Source organism: Alosa pseudoharengus, unplaced genomic scaffold (assembly GCF_046254945.1).
Source record: "Alosa pseudoharengus isolate Yale_2024_CS ecotype anadromous, Long Island Sound unplaced genomic scaffold, YU_APseudo_1.1 YU_APseudo_1.1_scf_13, whole genome shotgun sequence".
Lineage (NCBI taxonomy): Eukaryota > Metazoa > Chordata > Actinopteri > Clupeiformes > Clupeidae > Alosa > Alosa pseudoharengus.
This window is the reverse complement of record NW_027468598.1, coordinates 584832-602394: the sequence shown is the minus strand read 5'-3', so window position 1 is coordinate 602394 and position 17563 is coordinate 584832. Positions and strand designations below refer to the sequence as shown.

General features: G+C 40.5%; 1 protein-coding gene across 1 annotated transcript in view; it reads left to right on the top strand.

Moving 5' to 3' along the window:
* ercc2 (excision repair cross-complementation group 2) overlaps positions 1-17563 on the top strand; it is a 144751-nt gene that overhangs the window by 289 nt on the left and 126899 nt on the right. Inside the window, exons 2-5 of the mRNA XM_076281800.1 lie at positions 16885-16984; positions 17063-17140; positions 17226-17288; positions 17373-17486. Coding sequence (XP_076137915.1) covers positions 16885-16984; positions 17063-17140; positions 17226-17288; positions 17373-17486 — 355 coding nt within the window. The remainder of the gene's footprint in view (positions 1-16884; positions 16985-17062; positions 17141-17225; positions 17289-17372; positions 17487-17563) is intronic.

Below are 17563 nucleotides of genomic sequence, written 5' to 3'. Positions count from 1 at the left end.
ATTTTCTGAGAGGGGGTGCGGATGATGTCAGCGAGGGTCCGGGGGTTTGTTGTCCCTCCGGAAAAATGTAAAGTCTGACTGCTAAACACACCGTTTTAACGCAGTTTGCGTATTTAGAAATACCAGAGAAAGTAGCGCCCGTCTTCTGTCTGACTTACATGAGGTGAACATTGCCTACCTGCAAGGCTATCACACTGCTTGACACTACCCCACATGGAGAAATATCGCACATTAACAATGGACAGAACCTTTCAAAAAGTGTTTATTGCGCGGTTAGCAAAACCATAGCTGAACGGAGATGTAGATCAACCCCCTAATTCGTTTGTTTGCGCAACAGCCCATGTTCTGCATTCACTCCAGTACATAAAATAAATGTTTTAAAAGCTGTGTCACCACCACAGGCTATTTACATTTATCACTGTTACAACAAGTCGTGACTTATGCTCATTAAACTTTTAATTTAGGCTACAACAGCTATAGTGATGGCGAGATAAAGCTTCTTGAAACTTTCCAGCCAGATGTGTTGAGTGGTTAATTTCTCGGGGATTCGAATGCTAGGACACCTAGGCTACTATACAAATACAACCAAAGAAAAAATCCTAACACGAAAGCAACACAGAATGCACCATTTGGTTACATTCATAAGCAAGCAGGCGTTTGGAAATACAAGCGATTCCCTTATGTTGAAATATTTCCTCTCTTTGTACAAGTAGGCGAACTGTGAAATTGAATTACTCGAGATAAGGATCAAACCCAGGTTGCAAGATCGCTAACCTAACCCCTTACACAGTGTCCCAAAGTGCAACTCTCTTGAGTTTAAATATTTTCTCATTTTGTAACAAATGAAGTAGAAGGTGATCTGCGAAAATGCATTATCTCGATAATGGGTAAAATGACTTACAGAAGAGAGCAAAGTGCTTTTGTAACTGAGTGTTTTTGATGAACAGAGGGGAGTGAAAGTGCTTTAACTGGGTAGTATTTTTGATGAACAAAGGGCAGTGAACTGACTGACAACAACCCATGTACGCATCCAAGTATGGGACATCTTTATAGTTGAAGCATCCCTTCTAAAGTGAACCACAAGTCGAAGCAGTGGAGTCAAACAACGTCAAATCACCAATACTACTCAAGTCTCGATGCGGGGCTTTGCTGGGAATGGCTTGACGTTCTTGACACACGCTTTGGAGCCTCGGTATCAACCCTAACATCACTAACAACAGCCTAATTTCGAGTAGCTTAGGTGAGACCCATGTCTGTATCACTGGGTTAACCCTAACCCTAACCCAGGCCTTAGCGATTTACCATCATCCATCGCAGCTGGCCTCTGAAAAAAGCTTTTAAGGCTAGTCTGCCTGGGCCTGGCCATGTTTGAACCGTCTCACTCATTCGTTCGTTGCTTAACAGACGTTTTAAGCGTGCGCTTCCTATTTGAAATGCAGCATGCATTTAACTGCGCATAACTTTCACATGGAAGAGCCTGTTCCTTTAAAACATAACCAAAGGACATATTCTTGCAGGACCTACATTTTAGGCTTATTCTCAAATTCATATTGTGTTATATTCAGGGAATGGGATTATTAGCCAATTTCAATTGAACAATTTGACCGGAGATATTTAATTTTGTCAGACATTTAATTTTTTTCCCGGCCAATGTCAACGGAAACCCTGATATCACCTGGTGATTTTTTCTGAATTTTTCGAGACCTAAGTGTGTGGGCCCTGGTTGAATTGACGTTGAATGACCCCTAGGGATATGACAGGTGGGCTAGAAGAAACTTTGAGAATTCAAAAGAAAAGACATGTTGACTAGCCTCAGCTACAGTATGTAGCCTAGTAGAAGCTTCTTCCAATGTTGTTAATGTGAGTGATATTAGACTAAAACACTTATGTTATGTTGTTATCTTTTCATGTAAAAAAATAGACATGTAGCCTAGACATGTAGCCTATTTGATGGAGAATATGTGAAGTTTGAACCATTAAGATGGGCAAAAGGAGAAGCAAATTAAGGGGCAGTCGTGGCCTACTGGTTAGGGCTTTGGGCTTGTATCCGAAGGGTTGTCGGTTTGATCCCCGACCAGTAGGAAAAATGTGGGCGGGGGAAGTGGTTGAGTACCGCTCTCCCATGCCCACATTCATGCCTGAAGTGCCCTTGAGCAAGGCACCTAACCCCTCACTGCTCCCCGAGCGCCACTGTAGCAGGTGTAACGGTGGTCAAGCATCAGGGGGAGGCGAAATGTTGAATTTTTCTTCCTTTTCATTTTCCTTTAAGAAAATAAATCAAAACATTGCCTTCAGGCTTCGGTGTACCACATCAGCATTAGATCAAAAGCATACGGCTACTCTGCTAATTACTCTTTCAGTAATAGAAAATGCATAATTTTATCTGAATCATGACATTTAACTTCCTATATAGAATGGGCATAACTAAACTGCATAAAGTTACAGCACTTCACTAGAACCTATTTACATTACGGAGCCACATACCTTTAAGAAAATAAATCAAAACATTGCCTTCAGGCTTCGGTGTACCACATGTACAGCATCTGCACAAGCAACATATAAATCATGTATTGCGTTATTACTACGTAAATATTCCATTGTACACTTTCGCTTGCTAGCAAGCAAGGCACGCCAGACACAAGTTTACACACATGGAATTACAGCTAATTACGTTCGGGATAACTCGCTTAACATTCATTGTTGTCTCATACATATCAAAGCTATACTACACACATGAGAGACGCAGAGTAATATTATTTCCAATACATGTTTAACTACGCAGTTCAACCCATGCATGCTAGATAAGACAGTACATTAAAAGCATGGACATGGCTAGCGGAGTTTATGGCTAGTTACCAGTATGGAGAAACTTAGTCAAAAGGAAAACATTAACAAACTTTTTGTCAAAACATGCTAAATGCAGTACAATCCTTACAGTGCATGTAAAATAGTATAACACATGGGAAACATCAAAGTTATCAACTTAAACATCAATAGAAAACTGATATACTGGGTGGAGTGCTTTGTACAGTGAACCTACCAGATCAAAAGCATATGGCTACTCTGATCGGGTAGGGAGGCAACACAAGACAACACGCAGCAGATCTGCAGTACACCATATGGCCAAGGGTGGCTCCCATTCACAACTATTACAAGGCTGTTTTACTTTGCCGAAAATCATATACAATACACTACATTTTTAACTCTTTTACACAGGCAGCTCACTGCTCCGGGTTAGTGTGTGCTTCACCTTACTGTTCGTTCACTGTGTGCTGTGTGTGTTTCACTAATTCACGGATTGGGATAAATGCAGAGACCAAATTTCCCTCAGTGGATCAAAAGAGTATATATACTTATACTAGTGCTGTCAGTTAAATGCGTTATTAAAGGCGTTAACGTAAACCTTTTTACGTAAATTTTTTTATCGCGAGATTAACATTCTTTTTGGTGTAACAAACTTTGTCGTTTTTTCACAAGCTGTTGCAACAACTAGTAAAGTTAGAACAACTACAACACCACACTGGATCTAGCTAGACCGTGCTGCATGTATTGTACACGCCCCCTTTTAGGGGAAAGGGAGCTGTTTGGATAATGGAAACCTATGCTGCATAGAAGTGGGGAGCGAAAAGGGGTTATACTTACTAAATCTTGAAACAAACGTGAATAAAAGGCACAAAATAAGGTTGGTGTAAGAATTATCTGTGTGTTTATGGGATTAATGTGACCATTATGTTCCTATTTTTTGCTCTTTCCAGTTTAGCCTACTAACAGGAGTATCACGAATGTAGGCACAGTCAAACTGCCCGTGGCTGACTATAACTAAGTTCGCCAAGCTTAACTTTACATGTCATAACATCAACTAAACATAAGTCACACATTCATTTTATCACTTGTAATATGAACGTAGTCTTTTTCCTACAACTAGGTGAGATAATTGGCTATGCCTGTTATACTGAAGTTCCACAGTTAGCTAGCTAGCAAGCTAACCGTTTTACATGGGATATGGTAAGTGTAGCTAGTACGTGCTGAATGGGTTGTAATGTAGCCTACATCGTTTCGACATGAGTAAGTTACATACACATAATAATTTATAACTGCCGTGTTAGTAAAATTATTGAATGGCCTGTAAATTAATGTGATTAGGCTATCTGTCTTTCCCATTAGAATCAATCTTTATGATGATGCGCCTTTAGTAGGCTACGTAAAGGCATGCTGCACACACTTGTTTGGGCTTACAAGCCAGCCAAAGAGTAGATTCGTACAATAAACACCAACACAGTTCTGAACTCCCGGTCAGCTGAATGGTGTTTTAAATTGCTGTGGACACCGATGCCGACATGAGCGCGATGCACTCTGCTTTCGACATTCATTTACTGTACATTAGATTCCATTCTTTTCAATACAACTCTGCACACCAGCATCACACTTTGCCGTTGTGTAAATCACGATTCAGTTATATTTGGTCGACGCCGCTCCATAAAATCCATTGTTCATCCAGTGTTTGCGTGTTAAAAACTTCGGCGCTGATGTGTGTGGCAAGTGACAGTGCACCATAGACTGTAGGCCTATAAAATGGCAGTGCACTCATGCCAAAAAGTTCCTTATTTTCAACTGAACTCAAAGATAATGAAAATAGTATTTTATGTTTGTTATGCCCTTTATTAGCTATATTTCTGAAGAATATATTATGTTGCCTCAGGTCTGCTGCACATCTTTTGAAATTTGATTTGAAATAATCTAATAGACCTATGTCTTAAAGTTAAGTTAATGAAGTAACTTGCTTTGCTTTCATTTGAATCCTAATCAAGATACACAATAATTGCTTTATATTGTTAACATGGACTCATGGAAAGTTCAGAAATGCGAAATAATAGAATTTTAATCATGCAATAAAATATGTGATTAATCGTGATTAACTATAGGAATTCAGCGATTAATCATGATTAAAATGTTTAATCGTTTGACAGCACTAACTTATACTTACTATACAAATAGGCAGACATCATTTGCTTAATGGCCGTATTATGATGTCACAATCGCCAATGTTAAGTCTATGGGGATTTTTCTGTAATAGTTTAAATAGTTTTCTGTAATAGGTTAAGAAGTTTTTCTGTAATAGTTTAAAAAGTATAAAAGTTTCAAAGTTGAAAAGACATAGCAGCTTGGTCCGTTTGAATACCTACGTTACAAAGTTTGAATGAAGTTTCTATGTTAAACTGTTCAAGAGAAATTGCATACGGAAAAAGTGGTAAGCGGAATAATAATAAGTTGCCTAGGAAGAACAGTACAGTGCATTTTCATGCACTGTAATAATGCATTACGCTTTTGAAGTAACTTGCCCACTGCTGACCATGGCAAAGCTGGCAGCTTTTTCATGAAAGAGAGGAAGGAGTGAGTTTATAGCAGGTGGGTCAGACAGTTCTGGCTGAAGTAAAGCATCAGTTTGATTGCTTGCTCAGCCTACTTTTCCTCCTCTGTTATTTCCTTTGCTAAGTTCACCACAGGTATTGGTCTGGTTAACTTTTGGCACTATGATGGCCTTTGGTTGACAAGCAACAGCTGGAGTTGTAGTGTATACTTCTCTGAAAGACAGAACATTTATTTCTGTGCTTTTTGAGCTAGCTGAATGTATATTTGCTCTCTAGCACCTCGGATCGGGAGGCGAGCGTGCTAGTAATTGAGCTAAAAGCCTAGGCTGCTAGTTCCCTCACTAGCACGTTAAGTTATCATGAGGGAGGTTTACTAAATGTACATACTGCACAGCTAAATACTAGCTGGCTACCGTTACTGTCATACAAATCAAAATTTCGTAGCTTTTAATGTTATTCCCGAAATATCAGATTCACAAATACGCACCCCAGGTGAGGACTATCAGCCTAGGGATGCCTTTGTTTGCCTAGATTTAGCTTGATAATTAGAACCCAGCTAGTGGTTCTACATTGGCTAATGCTAACGCTAACACTGACATAACATTTGGTCAATGAGTTGTGTCCCTATTTAGGGCTTGATCTCTGCTCATGTGGACATTTTAGCAATAAAATAAGTCTTTTGAAAATTATTAAGTGATTCTTCCAAAAGTTTTTAAAAAAAATTGTTATGCATGCATAAATAATTAAAGGGGAACTTGGCAACTATTTCAACATAATAAACCAGTTTAGAAATCATTTGGATAGTTAAATGACCTGTTCCGGTGACAATGGTGACTTTCCCTGCTGCGCCTAGCGTCCCCAGGCGGAAAACCAACCTTGCAACATTGAGACTACCGTCCCGGAAAGAGAAGTGAGAAACAAGAAACTCGTGTTATTATTTTCATGGGTTATCTTGCACATATTATTTGTTATACAACAATTGGGTTCTATGGAACTATTTATTTGTTTCTGATTGGCCGAGAAACGTTCCATGAGTTGGAATATCCCTGGACATTTCAACTCAGACTTTGCACAGCTAATAATAAATCACTCCGCGATACAATTTGACACAATGTTTGACACAATGTTCTCATCCCATCCCTCCACTATTTCAAGCAATGGGTTACTCCTTAGCAAACCATAACGAAACAGTGCTTCACCACATCTGTGGATTAAGCCACACAGTCAACTCAATGTAAGTAAGATAAACGAGGATGCTCTCAGCATTGCCAGCATTGTGTATAATATGATTGTCACTTGGAGGAGACTTGTAGATAACTAACGTTAGCATAATTAGCTAACCGCTGCTAACGTGCTAGCATCGTCACGTCAGTGTAGTGTAACATTTATTCACCATAAATTAATAAAGTTGAGTGGTTCTGCAATGTAGACTATGTTTCCGTTTTTTTGCAGTACCATGTCCCTTAAATTACATGGCCCAGTGTCCTTGTAACATGCATGCAGCAAACCTAGATATGAATGTGATTTCAGCCCAACTTTCAACATTTCTTTCAAGAAGACATTTAAACCACAAAGACCCGTAACGAGGGATCTGGAATGTTGGTTACCTAGCAACCAAGACGCTGTCTATTGAAAAGGGAACTATGTTTTGATGCGTAAGAACGATGTCGAAATTAACATTTTTAAACAATAATGGGGTGTTTTCAGATTATTTAGTTTGTGGTAGAATTGTTGTATAAAAGCAATATAGCACTCGTGATCGTGGGATTGGTCATGGATATTCCCACGGCTGTTGTTGCCTGCGCCACTCGGCCTCCGGCCTCGTGGCTACGGCCGAACAACACCCGTGGGAATATCCATGACCAACCCCACTCTCGTGCTATATTGCTTAATTAACCATCTATATATATATATCAAATGTAAAATAATAAAGTAGCAGAATAAACCATGATGCCCAACTATGTAATGTTTTTTTATCCTTGGGTCGTTTTAGGTGGCCATCTTGGATTTTCCGTTAAAAAACGACCTAAATGAACCAGACATTTTGGGCACCCCTTCTCAAATGATGAGATACATCATAAAGAGTGTCTAAACCAATTTTGGTGCTTCTATCCACCACTTATCAATTAGGCCCTTTTTTTTTTTGATAATCCCCCCTGCTATTAAAGGAATTATCCGGAGTAAAATGCACTTTAGATCAATTTACGGATGATTGGGAGTACATACGTTGAGTTGACATCCAAATCATGTCATTCGGATGTGTTTTAAGAAAGTTCGATGTTACCGTTTTTAGTCAAAACTCGTTAGCGTGGAAGTGAAAAGGGCATATTATTTTGCCGCTACAAAACGCTATTTTTATACCTCTTCTACAGTTTCAAACAACATTACACTTTAAGAAGGATGTTCCACATTATTAAGCATGCCACAGGTTTCAAGCAATATGGGAAAGAAAAAGGATCTCTCTCCTGCTGAAAAGCGTGAAATTCTGTACTACCTTGGATAAGGTATGAAAACATTGGATATTTCCCAAAAACTTACTGTGAAGAAATTTGTCGCTGAGTCAGAGCACAGGCGGGTTCGTGCAGACAAAGGCATAATAAGGAAGGTTTCTGGCAGACAAATTCATAGGATTAAAGCTGCAGTTGGCAATATTTTTTTGATCATATTCACTGAAACCAACACACAGTGGGCATTACTTCAAATTGGCCAGCGGAATCACGTGACTTTAATTTGTATTTCTCCAGTGACGCTGCAACGACGCTGCAACAACCCAAAGAACTAGCAGATGGCTCTTGTGAGCAGGGTGTCTCGTAAAAAGAAATGGAGCCTGGAAAACCAGACACAGACTTCACCACAGACTTTAGTAGACTTTAGTTGAGAAATAATTTAATAGCCAGAAATATGCCTGCCCTGCCCTAATTAAGAAATATTTGGTTAACTGCGAGTGAATCCCGTTTGCAGCCGTAGAAAAAACTGTGTTCTGTTCCCAGAGCATGCTTTATCTGTCTATGATCTGCAGGCTTATCGGGCCTCCTCAACGAGGAGATTGCTAGTCTGCGGATAATGTGCGGCAATTGAATGGTAGCCTATGGAACCGCGGACCGAAAGAAAAATAAACTAAACATTTTCCTGATTAGAAAATATTTCTTTATTTAGTGTTCTCAAATGAAGAGACGTGCAATTAGGGGGCCTGTTAAAAACGTTGCTAGATAGTATTAAATTGCCAACAACATTGTTTTCTGCAGAAGCCTACCTTAGGCTACAGATTAGTTCTGAACAGTTATTTCTCTACTGGCTCAATTATCAAAAATGTGCTTTCTCTTCATCCTCAGCAAATTAAGCAGGTAGTTCCGTAGAGAGACGTTAGAATAAATTAGCGTTTGCGATTGACAACAGTGTGATAAGTAGGCTATAACACTAACTTTGCAAAGTTAACTTGATTGGATCAATTTTGAACAAAGTTGTGTAGGCTACACCGCACCAATTGTAGTCTGCATGAACAGTTCTTGAAGACACTGTTTTGAATTGCGTAGGGGAGGTGCGGGCTGGAGCCAACCTGTTTGAGGGAGAGCGGTGCAAGGAGAGAATGCGGGCTCTATCCTGCGCATATCTCTGCAATGAAATAATGTGTCTAGGCTAATCTATATTTTCAATAAGCAATCACTGCATGCCTATGGAAACAATAAGTCAATATATTAGAGATATCAAGAGTAATGCAGGAATGGACATTACAGTTATTCAGTAACTGTAACGAATTACTGAAAATTGAATTGTACATTTTGTAACGTGTTACTCCCAACACTGACACCGGCACCGGCACCGGTAGGCTATCAAAAGCAGATTTCGATTTTCGTTAACCACTGTGTAGCCAATCCTTATGCCATACCCAAGTAGCCTAAATCGAGGTCATTTTTAATTATGCATGATTTTTTTTTGTTATTGAATTCGTAGGCTGGGATTCCTCTCGGCTAGCCTGGTCCTTACCGCCTGTGACTACATTTCTCTTCGTCATACAGTCTGGAAGATACAGTCTCGCCGAGATTATATCAGCTCTTGTCACACGCCAGTTTTCCCTCTCATCTCTTCTCGCTGCTTATCAGACGATTGTTGTTCTACGCAGCCCGGTGACTTCGTCGGAGCTTATTCTCCACGGGCTGTTCAGACTACACTCTCGGATAAGTTGGATTGTACTGACGACCTACGTGTTATTTAACCTGGAGCTTGCCTCGGCATAAAACAACGCAGCCTACCTTGAGCCACGCTCGGTGACTGGCTAACGTTACTGTCCACAAGCACGGTAGCCTCGCCTGGAGCCCAGCTCGGCCACAGGCTAGCCTCTGTCAAACACGGAGCGGTTTACCTTGAGCCCAGTTCAGTAACCGCTAGTCCCAGTCAAGCACAATCACAGCAGCCTTATCTTGAGCTCCGCTCGGTAACCGGCTAGCTCACGTCAAGACACACCGCCTCGCCTTGAGCCCCGCTCGGTAGGGTAGGGTAGCTAGTAGCTAACATTCCATTCCTTAAGTAGGCCTAGGCCTATGTCGCATTGATTTTGTTAAGGTAATTTGAGAGTAGGGGGGAGAATAACAAGCAGCAAACGTTTATTTGAAAACATGATAAGTAGTGATGCATGTAGTCTACACTTGTGCGTTTAGGTTTAGCTATCACCATCTGATAAATCAAACTTTTCCCAAAGCCAGTTGGAAGGAGAGTTATAAGACGTCCTTGCCATTTATAAAATTGACAAGACAAGCCTCTTGTTCCTGCTTTAATTGCGTAATGCCCTCGAGAGTTGAGACAACTTTGTGAATAGCTTCTAGCGTCTCTTCCTCCGTCGCCATTGTTGCTATGCTGTTGAACTACAAGCTTCGCTGGACTACAAGCAACTCGGCAGGCAAGTTCCGCGTCATCACTCAACTGTTCGCTGATTGGCGCGGTCGTACGCGAACCGCATACTGTCGGTTGGGCCAGACTACGTGCGAGGCTGAAATCAAATTTTGGCCGGAAGTACGTAGGATGGTAACACCAGGCTACCTCTCGGCAACAATTATGTTTAAAGGTAGCCTCCTGCTTTTTTAGAAGGGGCGGCAGGCAAGCTACTGACAGAGCGACGTACAGTGGCAGAGCGACGCACAGTGGCTGAAAGTAGTACTAAAGCTTCACGCAGCTTCACGTCACGTAATGCGCGAATGAAGTGGCCATTTCAAAGTAATGCCCACTGTATAAGTCGCATCAGTCAAAAAATGCGTCATGAACAGGAAAAACATATATAAGTCAACATAAATCAGTCTGGTTATAGAAAAAAACAGCACTTCTACCTCCACCTAGAGCCTGTTATTTGTTTTGCACAAATCCACAGCTCCCGGTTCTTTTGGTCCAATCAGAGCAGGGCTGTGTGAGATCTGACTGTCAATCACAGTCTGGTGCAGTCTGGTGCGCACTGACGAGCAGAAACTCGATGAGAGGGTGCTCGGTGGTAGTGGGGGAGGGGCATGAGAGTTGTAAACATTCAAGATTAAGTCCCCTCAATCTTTCAGACTTACCAACTGCAGCTTTAAGAGAGCTGGGGCCTGTACTACGAAGCGGGGTTTCTGGCTTATCTGGGTAACTTCGAGAGTAACTTGATCACGTGTGGCGTAACTTCCCGATTAACCCGTACTACGAAAGGTGGATAAGTTTTAACCGAGGTATGCTGCCATGGCAATTTGCGCTGCATCTCAAACCTGCTCCGACCAGGTTATGTTCTTGGTTAACCCGAGGTTTCCGTTAACCACACCCTTTATAAGTACCACCCCTCCACTAACAATTTCTCCCGAGACATGTCGGCGTACCTGGATAATCCATACGACATTGGAGTGCAAATCGTGAGGGACTCTCTTCGCAGGGCGAGGGGTTTTAGAGACCGCCAGAAAATATATATAGCCTACCCGGACGATATTCTCTATGAAGATATAGATTGTCAGCCGAGGGAATTCGTTATCTTTGTCAGATGATCTAGGAAGACGTCTCATAGCAATGCCCGTACGTGGACATTCATGTATTCAATCGGTGATGCAAGAATACTGTATGTCCTAAAATAAATCGGACATAGGCCTACAGTAGGCTATGCTGAACATCTGAGCAAGAATAGCCTAAAATAAATCGGACATAGCCTACAGTAGGCCTAATAAATAAAAATCACCATTTTAACAAACTTGTTGAATTGAATGTCATATTACTGTACCCTGCACATAAAGGCTACACATTTCCGCAGCACCAGAATCCGACCGAATGCCCTCAACCCCCTCCATAATCGGCCTTCCACTATTATTTGCGATGGCCAACTCCTCTGCTACTGTAAAACACTCTGGTGCCTTTCCTCCTACAGTAGTGTTCGAAGACACCTGTTTCTTGTTAGCTGTAAAACAGAGGCCAAGTGAATGCTATAAGCTAGGCCTACATGTTTTCATAAATAAGAAATATTAATGCAAGCTATAACTATATAAACCTACTATTCTGAATAATGTTTTTGTGTTTCATTTTCACCTGCTGCCATGTGCGTTTGGCAATGGTGTTGCATCTGAAATGTTCACAGGATTAGGCACACTAAATCAGTCAATGGGGGCTACTTAAACATTCAATTATCCTTATTACTGTAATCTATATGCCCACTTCTGAATTGGGTTGCATCTGTAGGCCTTTCTATGAACTCAAATTAGGCTATTTTATTTCAACTCATTTCAGACATTCCGTAAGCTACTAATCCTCCGTAACACTGTATATATTTGAAGAACATGTGGGAATAAAACTTTACTTTTAGGCATTTAGGCTACCCGATCTGTAATACGTTGCCAACAGCCTTGCTTTGCTCACTGCCGACGTATTTGATTTTTGTCGTAGAGTGGGTTTTAATTCCTCATAACTTGTCATAATAATTGTGCATTCCTCATCCGTAAAATAAGGTGATCGCGTCATCATTGAAAGCAACCCGCCCCTTTTATGTGAACGCGCACAGGTTAACCCCGGCTCAACAAATCAACTTCATAATCAGCGTCGTAGTACCGATTAACACCACTTAAGATAACCAGGTTTTGTCAACCCTGGTTTAACAAAGTAACCCTGGGTTACATCTGGGTAGGTTAAGCTCCCTTCGTAGTACAGGCCCCAGCTGCTAAAATGGCATTGCAAAGCAGCAAACAGGTATTTAAAGCTGCTAGTGCCTCTGGAGTCCCGCAAACCTCAAGGTGTAGTATCCTCAAGAAGTTTGCAAGTGTGCCTAAACCTACTATTTGGCCTCCCCTAAACAATGCTCACAAGCAGAAATGGTTGCAGTGGGCTCAGGAATACATGAAGACTGATTTTCAAAGTTTTGTTTACGGATGAGTGCTGTGCAACCCTAGAGATGGATGGAGTAATGGATGGTTGGTGAATGGCCACTATGTCCCAACAAGGCATCACCATGAGACATCAGCAAGGAGGTGGGGGAGTGATGTTTTTGGCCCGGAATCACGAGGAAAGAGCTGGTAGGCCCCTTTAGGGTCCCTGATCTATGAGGGTGGGAGGCAGTTAACATCCAAGCAGCAGCTCTGGGAGGCTATTTTGACATTCTGGCAGCTCTGGGAGGCTATTCTGCAAAGACATTAAAGCAGAAACTCTTCAAGAACTCACAAGTTCAATGGATGCAAGAATTGTGAAGGTGATGTCAATGAAGGGGTCCTATGTTAACATGTAACTTGGCTAAGATGTTTTTGATTGAAATAACTTTTTTGCAAATTCAACAAATGACCATTTTTAGTTCTTTACAACTAGGGATGCACAATATATCGGCGGGTGATATATTATTGACCGATAAGTGAAAAAATTAAAATATTATTATTGGTCCGATAACAGAATTTCGATAATTTGCACCGATATTTTTTTAAAGCCCTAATTTCCAGACTAGGCCCATCTGGCTACACTGAGGTACTTGAGCTTGGTTGTCTATACTTCTTCCTTAATATAATGTCAGCGGTATGAATATATTTCACCATTCTAACAAGATCTGTGGATCTGTGTTGAATCTCTGCACCCCGAAATCCTCTCATGAATGATCCGCCATTTAACCTTAGCAGAGCAAAGCTCAGCCCTATCTAGAGCCGTCTTGTGCTGGTGTGTTTGCACTTAAAAATGGCACAAATAAACAAACTCTTCGCAGGGCTCTAGACTAACTTTTTTCACTGGTTGCACTGGTGCTCCCAACTTTTTTTCTTGGGTGCACCAGCACAAAAGTTAGGTGCACCCAAATTTCCGACCCCATTCCATTGCAGTTTTACAGGATTTTTTTTTAAATAGCTGCCTGTCTATATTGACTGGTAAATGATTTGGATAACAATATGTTCAACATAGTTCTTTATTTGAAGCAAAATTTCAGAACGCAGGTAACTTATTGAAAACCTGCTGGTGCTTAAAGTGCTTCACTTTAAATGTAAAACTTAAAATATCTCAAGATAAATTAAATTTTAAAATCTAAATTAAATGTGCAAGTGTTATATGAACTTCATACTAAAATGCTAAAATGCCTTTTTTGAGGCAGCATAAATTCCTAAAACAAATAAAAAGATAATATTACATAACATGGGAACTTGATGGCTCCGTGGCAGAGCATTGGCTATGACCTTCGGATGAATCGGGCCTTAACTTCACAAAGAAGTTGTCAAGCGTTCTCTTCATCTTGTTTCCACTAAGTCTGATGGGCCTTGGTTTACTGGCCTCTAGCTAACCGAAGACTACCTCCGCATCGACGATCTCTCATCTAACTAGCATATTCTCAAACGTACACACACACACAAACGTACACACACACACATACAGGAATGTCTGGACCACGGCCAATCAGATGGGGGTCCCGCGTTCCTTATTTCTGATTGGTTAAGACCATGTTATGGGCCCAGGTAGACTTTCAGAGTCACGTAAACTTTTTTTTTTCCTCAAAGGGCTGGTCGACCTCAGATTCCTTTTAGTCGCACTGTTGAAAAATTAGGTCACACTCTAGAGCCCTGCTTCGGTGGGACAAGTACATAAGTAGGCCTAGTTCTAAGTTGTATTTTAGTAATTTGCATTTCGTTAGCTTGGGTTTTGTAATATTACCTAGAAAATATGCTAACTATTCCTGCTCCAGTTCCAGACAGGTCATCATAAAAGTTATTACGGTAAAACCATCGGGGCTAACCCCTTTCATTTCTCCTGCAGCAGGTTGTGTGCAACAGAGTAGACGGACATTAGATACAGTCTGAGGAGTGGCAGTTTTATTCAGTTACCTGCAGTTGAAACTAAACATAAGTTTCCCTCACAAACTCTGATTTGGTTGCTATAGATTTTTCCCAGCTTAGCAGTTTATGAGTGTTTACTCCTAAATGAAAACGCTTCGAATAGGGAGGGAAAGTATTCTCATCGCCACCTACTGGTTGCATTCCTACAGTTTAGCGGAGTGGATGGGATTTTTTTTTAGAAAAAAATATCTCGGTGCACATTGGGAACTTTATTTAATGCCTTCCATTTGCTATGCACTGGGGTCACCTCTATAGCTTCTATTGGTCATACCTTATTTTTAGGATCAGTTGAATTGTTTTGAGTTTTTTTTGTAATATGGTGATAATGAACTACAGTTGCATGCGATGTCACCGGTTTGGGCGCTTCATCTCTAACTGATCAAAATGGGCAATTTGCTTGACTCGCTTAACATATTTTTGTAATAACAGACCACGATGTAAACCGTGTGATTACCTTTATGTCAGGATAACTTATGTTGTGCTCCTACTAGGGTTGCCAACCGTTCCGTAAAATACGGAATCGTCCCGTATTTGCAAGGAAAAAGATGTGTTCCGTATTGAACTGATACGGAACGCATTTTGTTCCGTATTATTGAGAATCAACTCGTGCAAATCCATGACCAGTATTATAAGTTAGACTGAATGAAAAATTCACGATTTGTATGAGATAAAGGGAAACTTTGCTGCTGTCCTTTATCCCTCTCAGTTTGTCTGTCATCACTATCCCAACAGAGAATGCACTTTTCGTTTGAGCCACTGTGAGTCACGTATATTACGCTGATAGCCTAGTAGCATGAAATGACATGTCTTGCTCAGAGTTTTACAGTGCATCTGTGCAAGATAAACAAATAGGCTAGCCTACTTGCTGCAGAGACAGAAAAAAGCCAGAAATAAAATAAGGCTTCACCAAATTCAGAGCTTCTACAGCTGCTTGTGATGTTCAAAATGTATTTTTTTCCAAGACAGCATATATCTGCCAGTTCAGTTTTCAGAGTTGTTTGGTTTGAGTAAAATAGGCTACAAACAGTTATTTTTTATCAAGTGTTTTAGCATCGAAATTATTCTTGTTTTGCACCAGATATAAAATGAGTAGGCTAGTAGGTTACATTAATTCAATATGGAGCCCTGGAGGCGTCATTGCAAGATTTTTTTTAAAAATATATTATGAGAATGTGCGCTCATTTGACCAAATTGTGCACTTGTTTTACTCAATTATGATCTCATTTTACTAGATTGTGTATAGAATGTAGTATATTATGTACAGTACGCATTTTAGTATAATAATGGCTCACAATTTTGTAAAATGATGCACTATTTAGTACAATAATACATACATAATTTCAATACCCCCCCCCCCCCCACTAACTGAAGTAGATGCCGGTGTACTGAAGTGTATTCACCCCCCCCCCCCCCGTTCCTTATTTTCATATCAGAAAGTTGGTAACCCTAGCTCCTACTCACATGAAGAGCTGGCAGTAAGTGTTAAGTGTCAATGCTAACCAGGCTAATAAACAAACCATGCTACCGTGAGTAACGTCGAAGGGTAAAGTCACGTGTCTTCTTTTGTAGTCCGTTTATGAAACAAAATGAGCAATTTCGATTTTTTTAGGCAAAAAAATAGAGCCTGACATTTTCACAGTTAGTAGATTATTAGTGTATACACACTGAAAATATCTTTGGTGGATAACTGCTGATTAGGTATTTTTTTAAAAATAGGTCTAGGGAGCTGCTCGCAACCACTTGGGGCACTGGTTTTCACTTTCCCTCCCTATACACTGTCGCAAGCCACTCACTTGCAATTCACTGACGTCAGGTTCACTCGAAGGAGCCGCCACACATAGGGCAAGGCTACTGCTATTTTGTTGACTGCTGAACCATGAGGACTATTATGAGTTTTGACGCCGTTGCTAACTTTTCTATAAACGCGGCCCAGATTTGACACGGAATGACCCTACTACATTTTTGGTCTTGTGCCATCCCTATTTGGGATGCTTTGCACTGCCTGGACCCTGATAATAGCTGATTATGAAAACATCTTGAAAGCTTGGATCTCAGTCCAATTCCTTGATTTTTAATTTATTGTTGTGATATTTAGTTAATAGTCATATTTTACATTATATCTTATAGTATAGTTATAGTCTCTTATAGTTTCTGTTGTTCAAAGTGGTGCTCTTTTTTAGATCGTGGAGATTTGGAAGATATTTAATCCTCATTTTTATTTCTTCAAGGTTAAATATTGAAGGGCTGTTGGTTTACTTTCCGTATGACTACATTTACCCTGAACAGTATTCTTATATGCTGGAACTCAAGAGAACACTTGATGCTAAGGTAAGAAATATTGTTTAACCCCCTTTGATGGAAAACAGTTTGTCATGTGCTCCCTTACATACAAAAACTTCTCTGTAGGGACATGGTGTTTTGGAGATGCCATCAGGGACGGGAAAAACTGTTTCTCTTCTGTCCCTAATTGTTGCATATCAGCGAGTGAGTAACCATACCCATGCACTTATTGACATACAGTTAGAAGTTGTTTCTGTCTTTAGCAAACAAGATTGTTTTTGTTATACAGGCTCATCCCCTGGAGGTAACCAAACTCATTTATTGTTCACGGACAGTGCCTGAGATAGAGAAGGTGAGAAGTGTTTATTTTTACTACCAGGACATCAAGATGCCACTGATAATTCTTTAATGTTGTGGTCTTTCCTCTTTTTGTCAGGTTGTGGAGGAACTGAGGAAACTTATTGAATTTTATGTTAAAGAGACTGGCAAGGAAAATAACTTATTAGCACTGGCTCTCTCTTCCCGAAAAAACCTGTGTATTCATCCAGAGGTGTGTATTCACAACTGTTCTGTTCATTATGTGAAGAAAATACTATATTGATTAACTGCATGTTTGCTATATCTCCA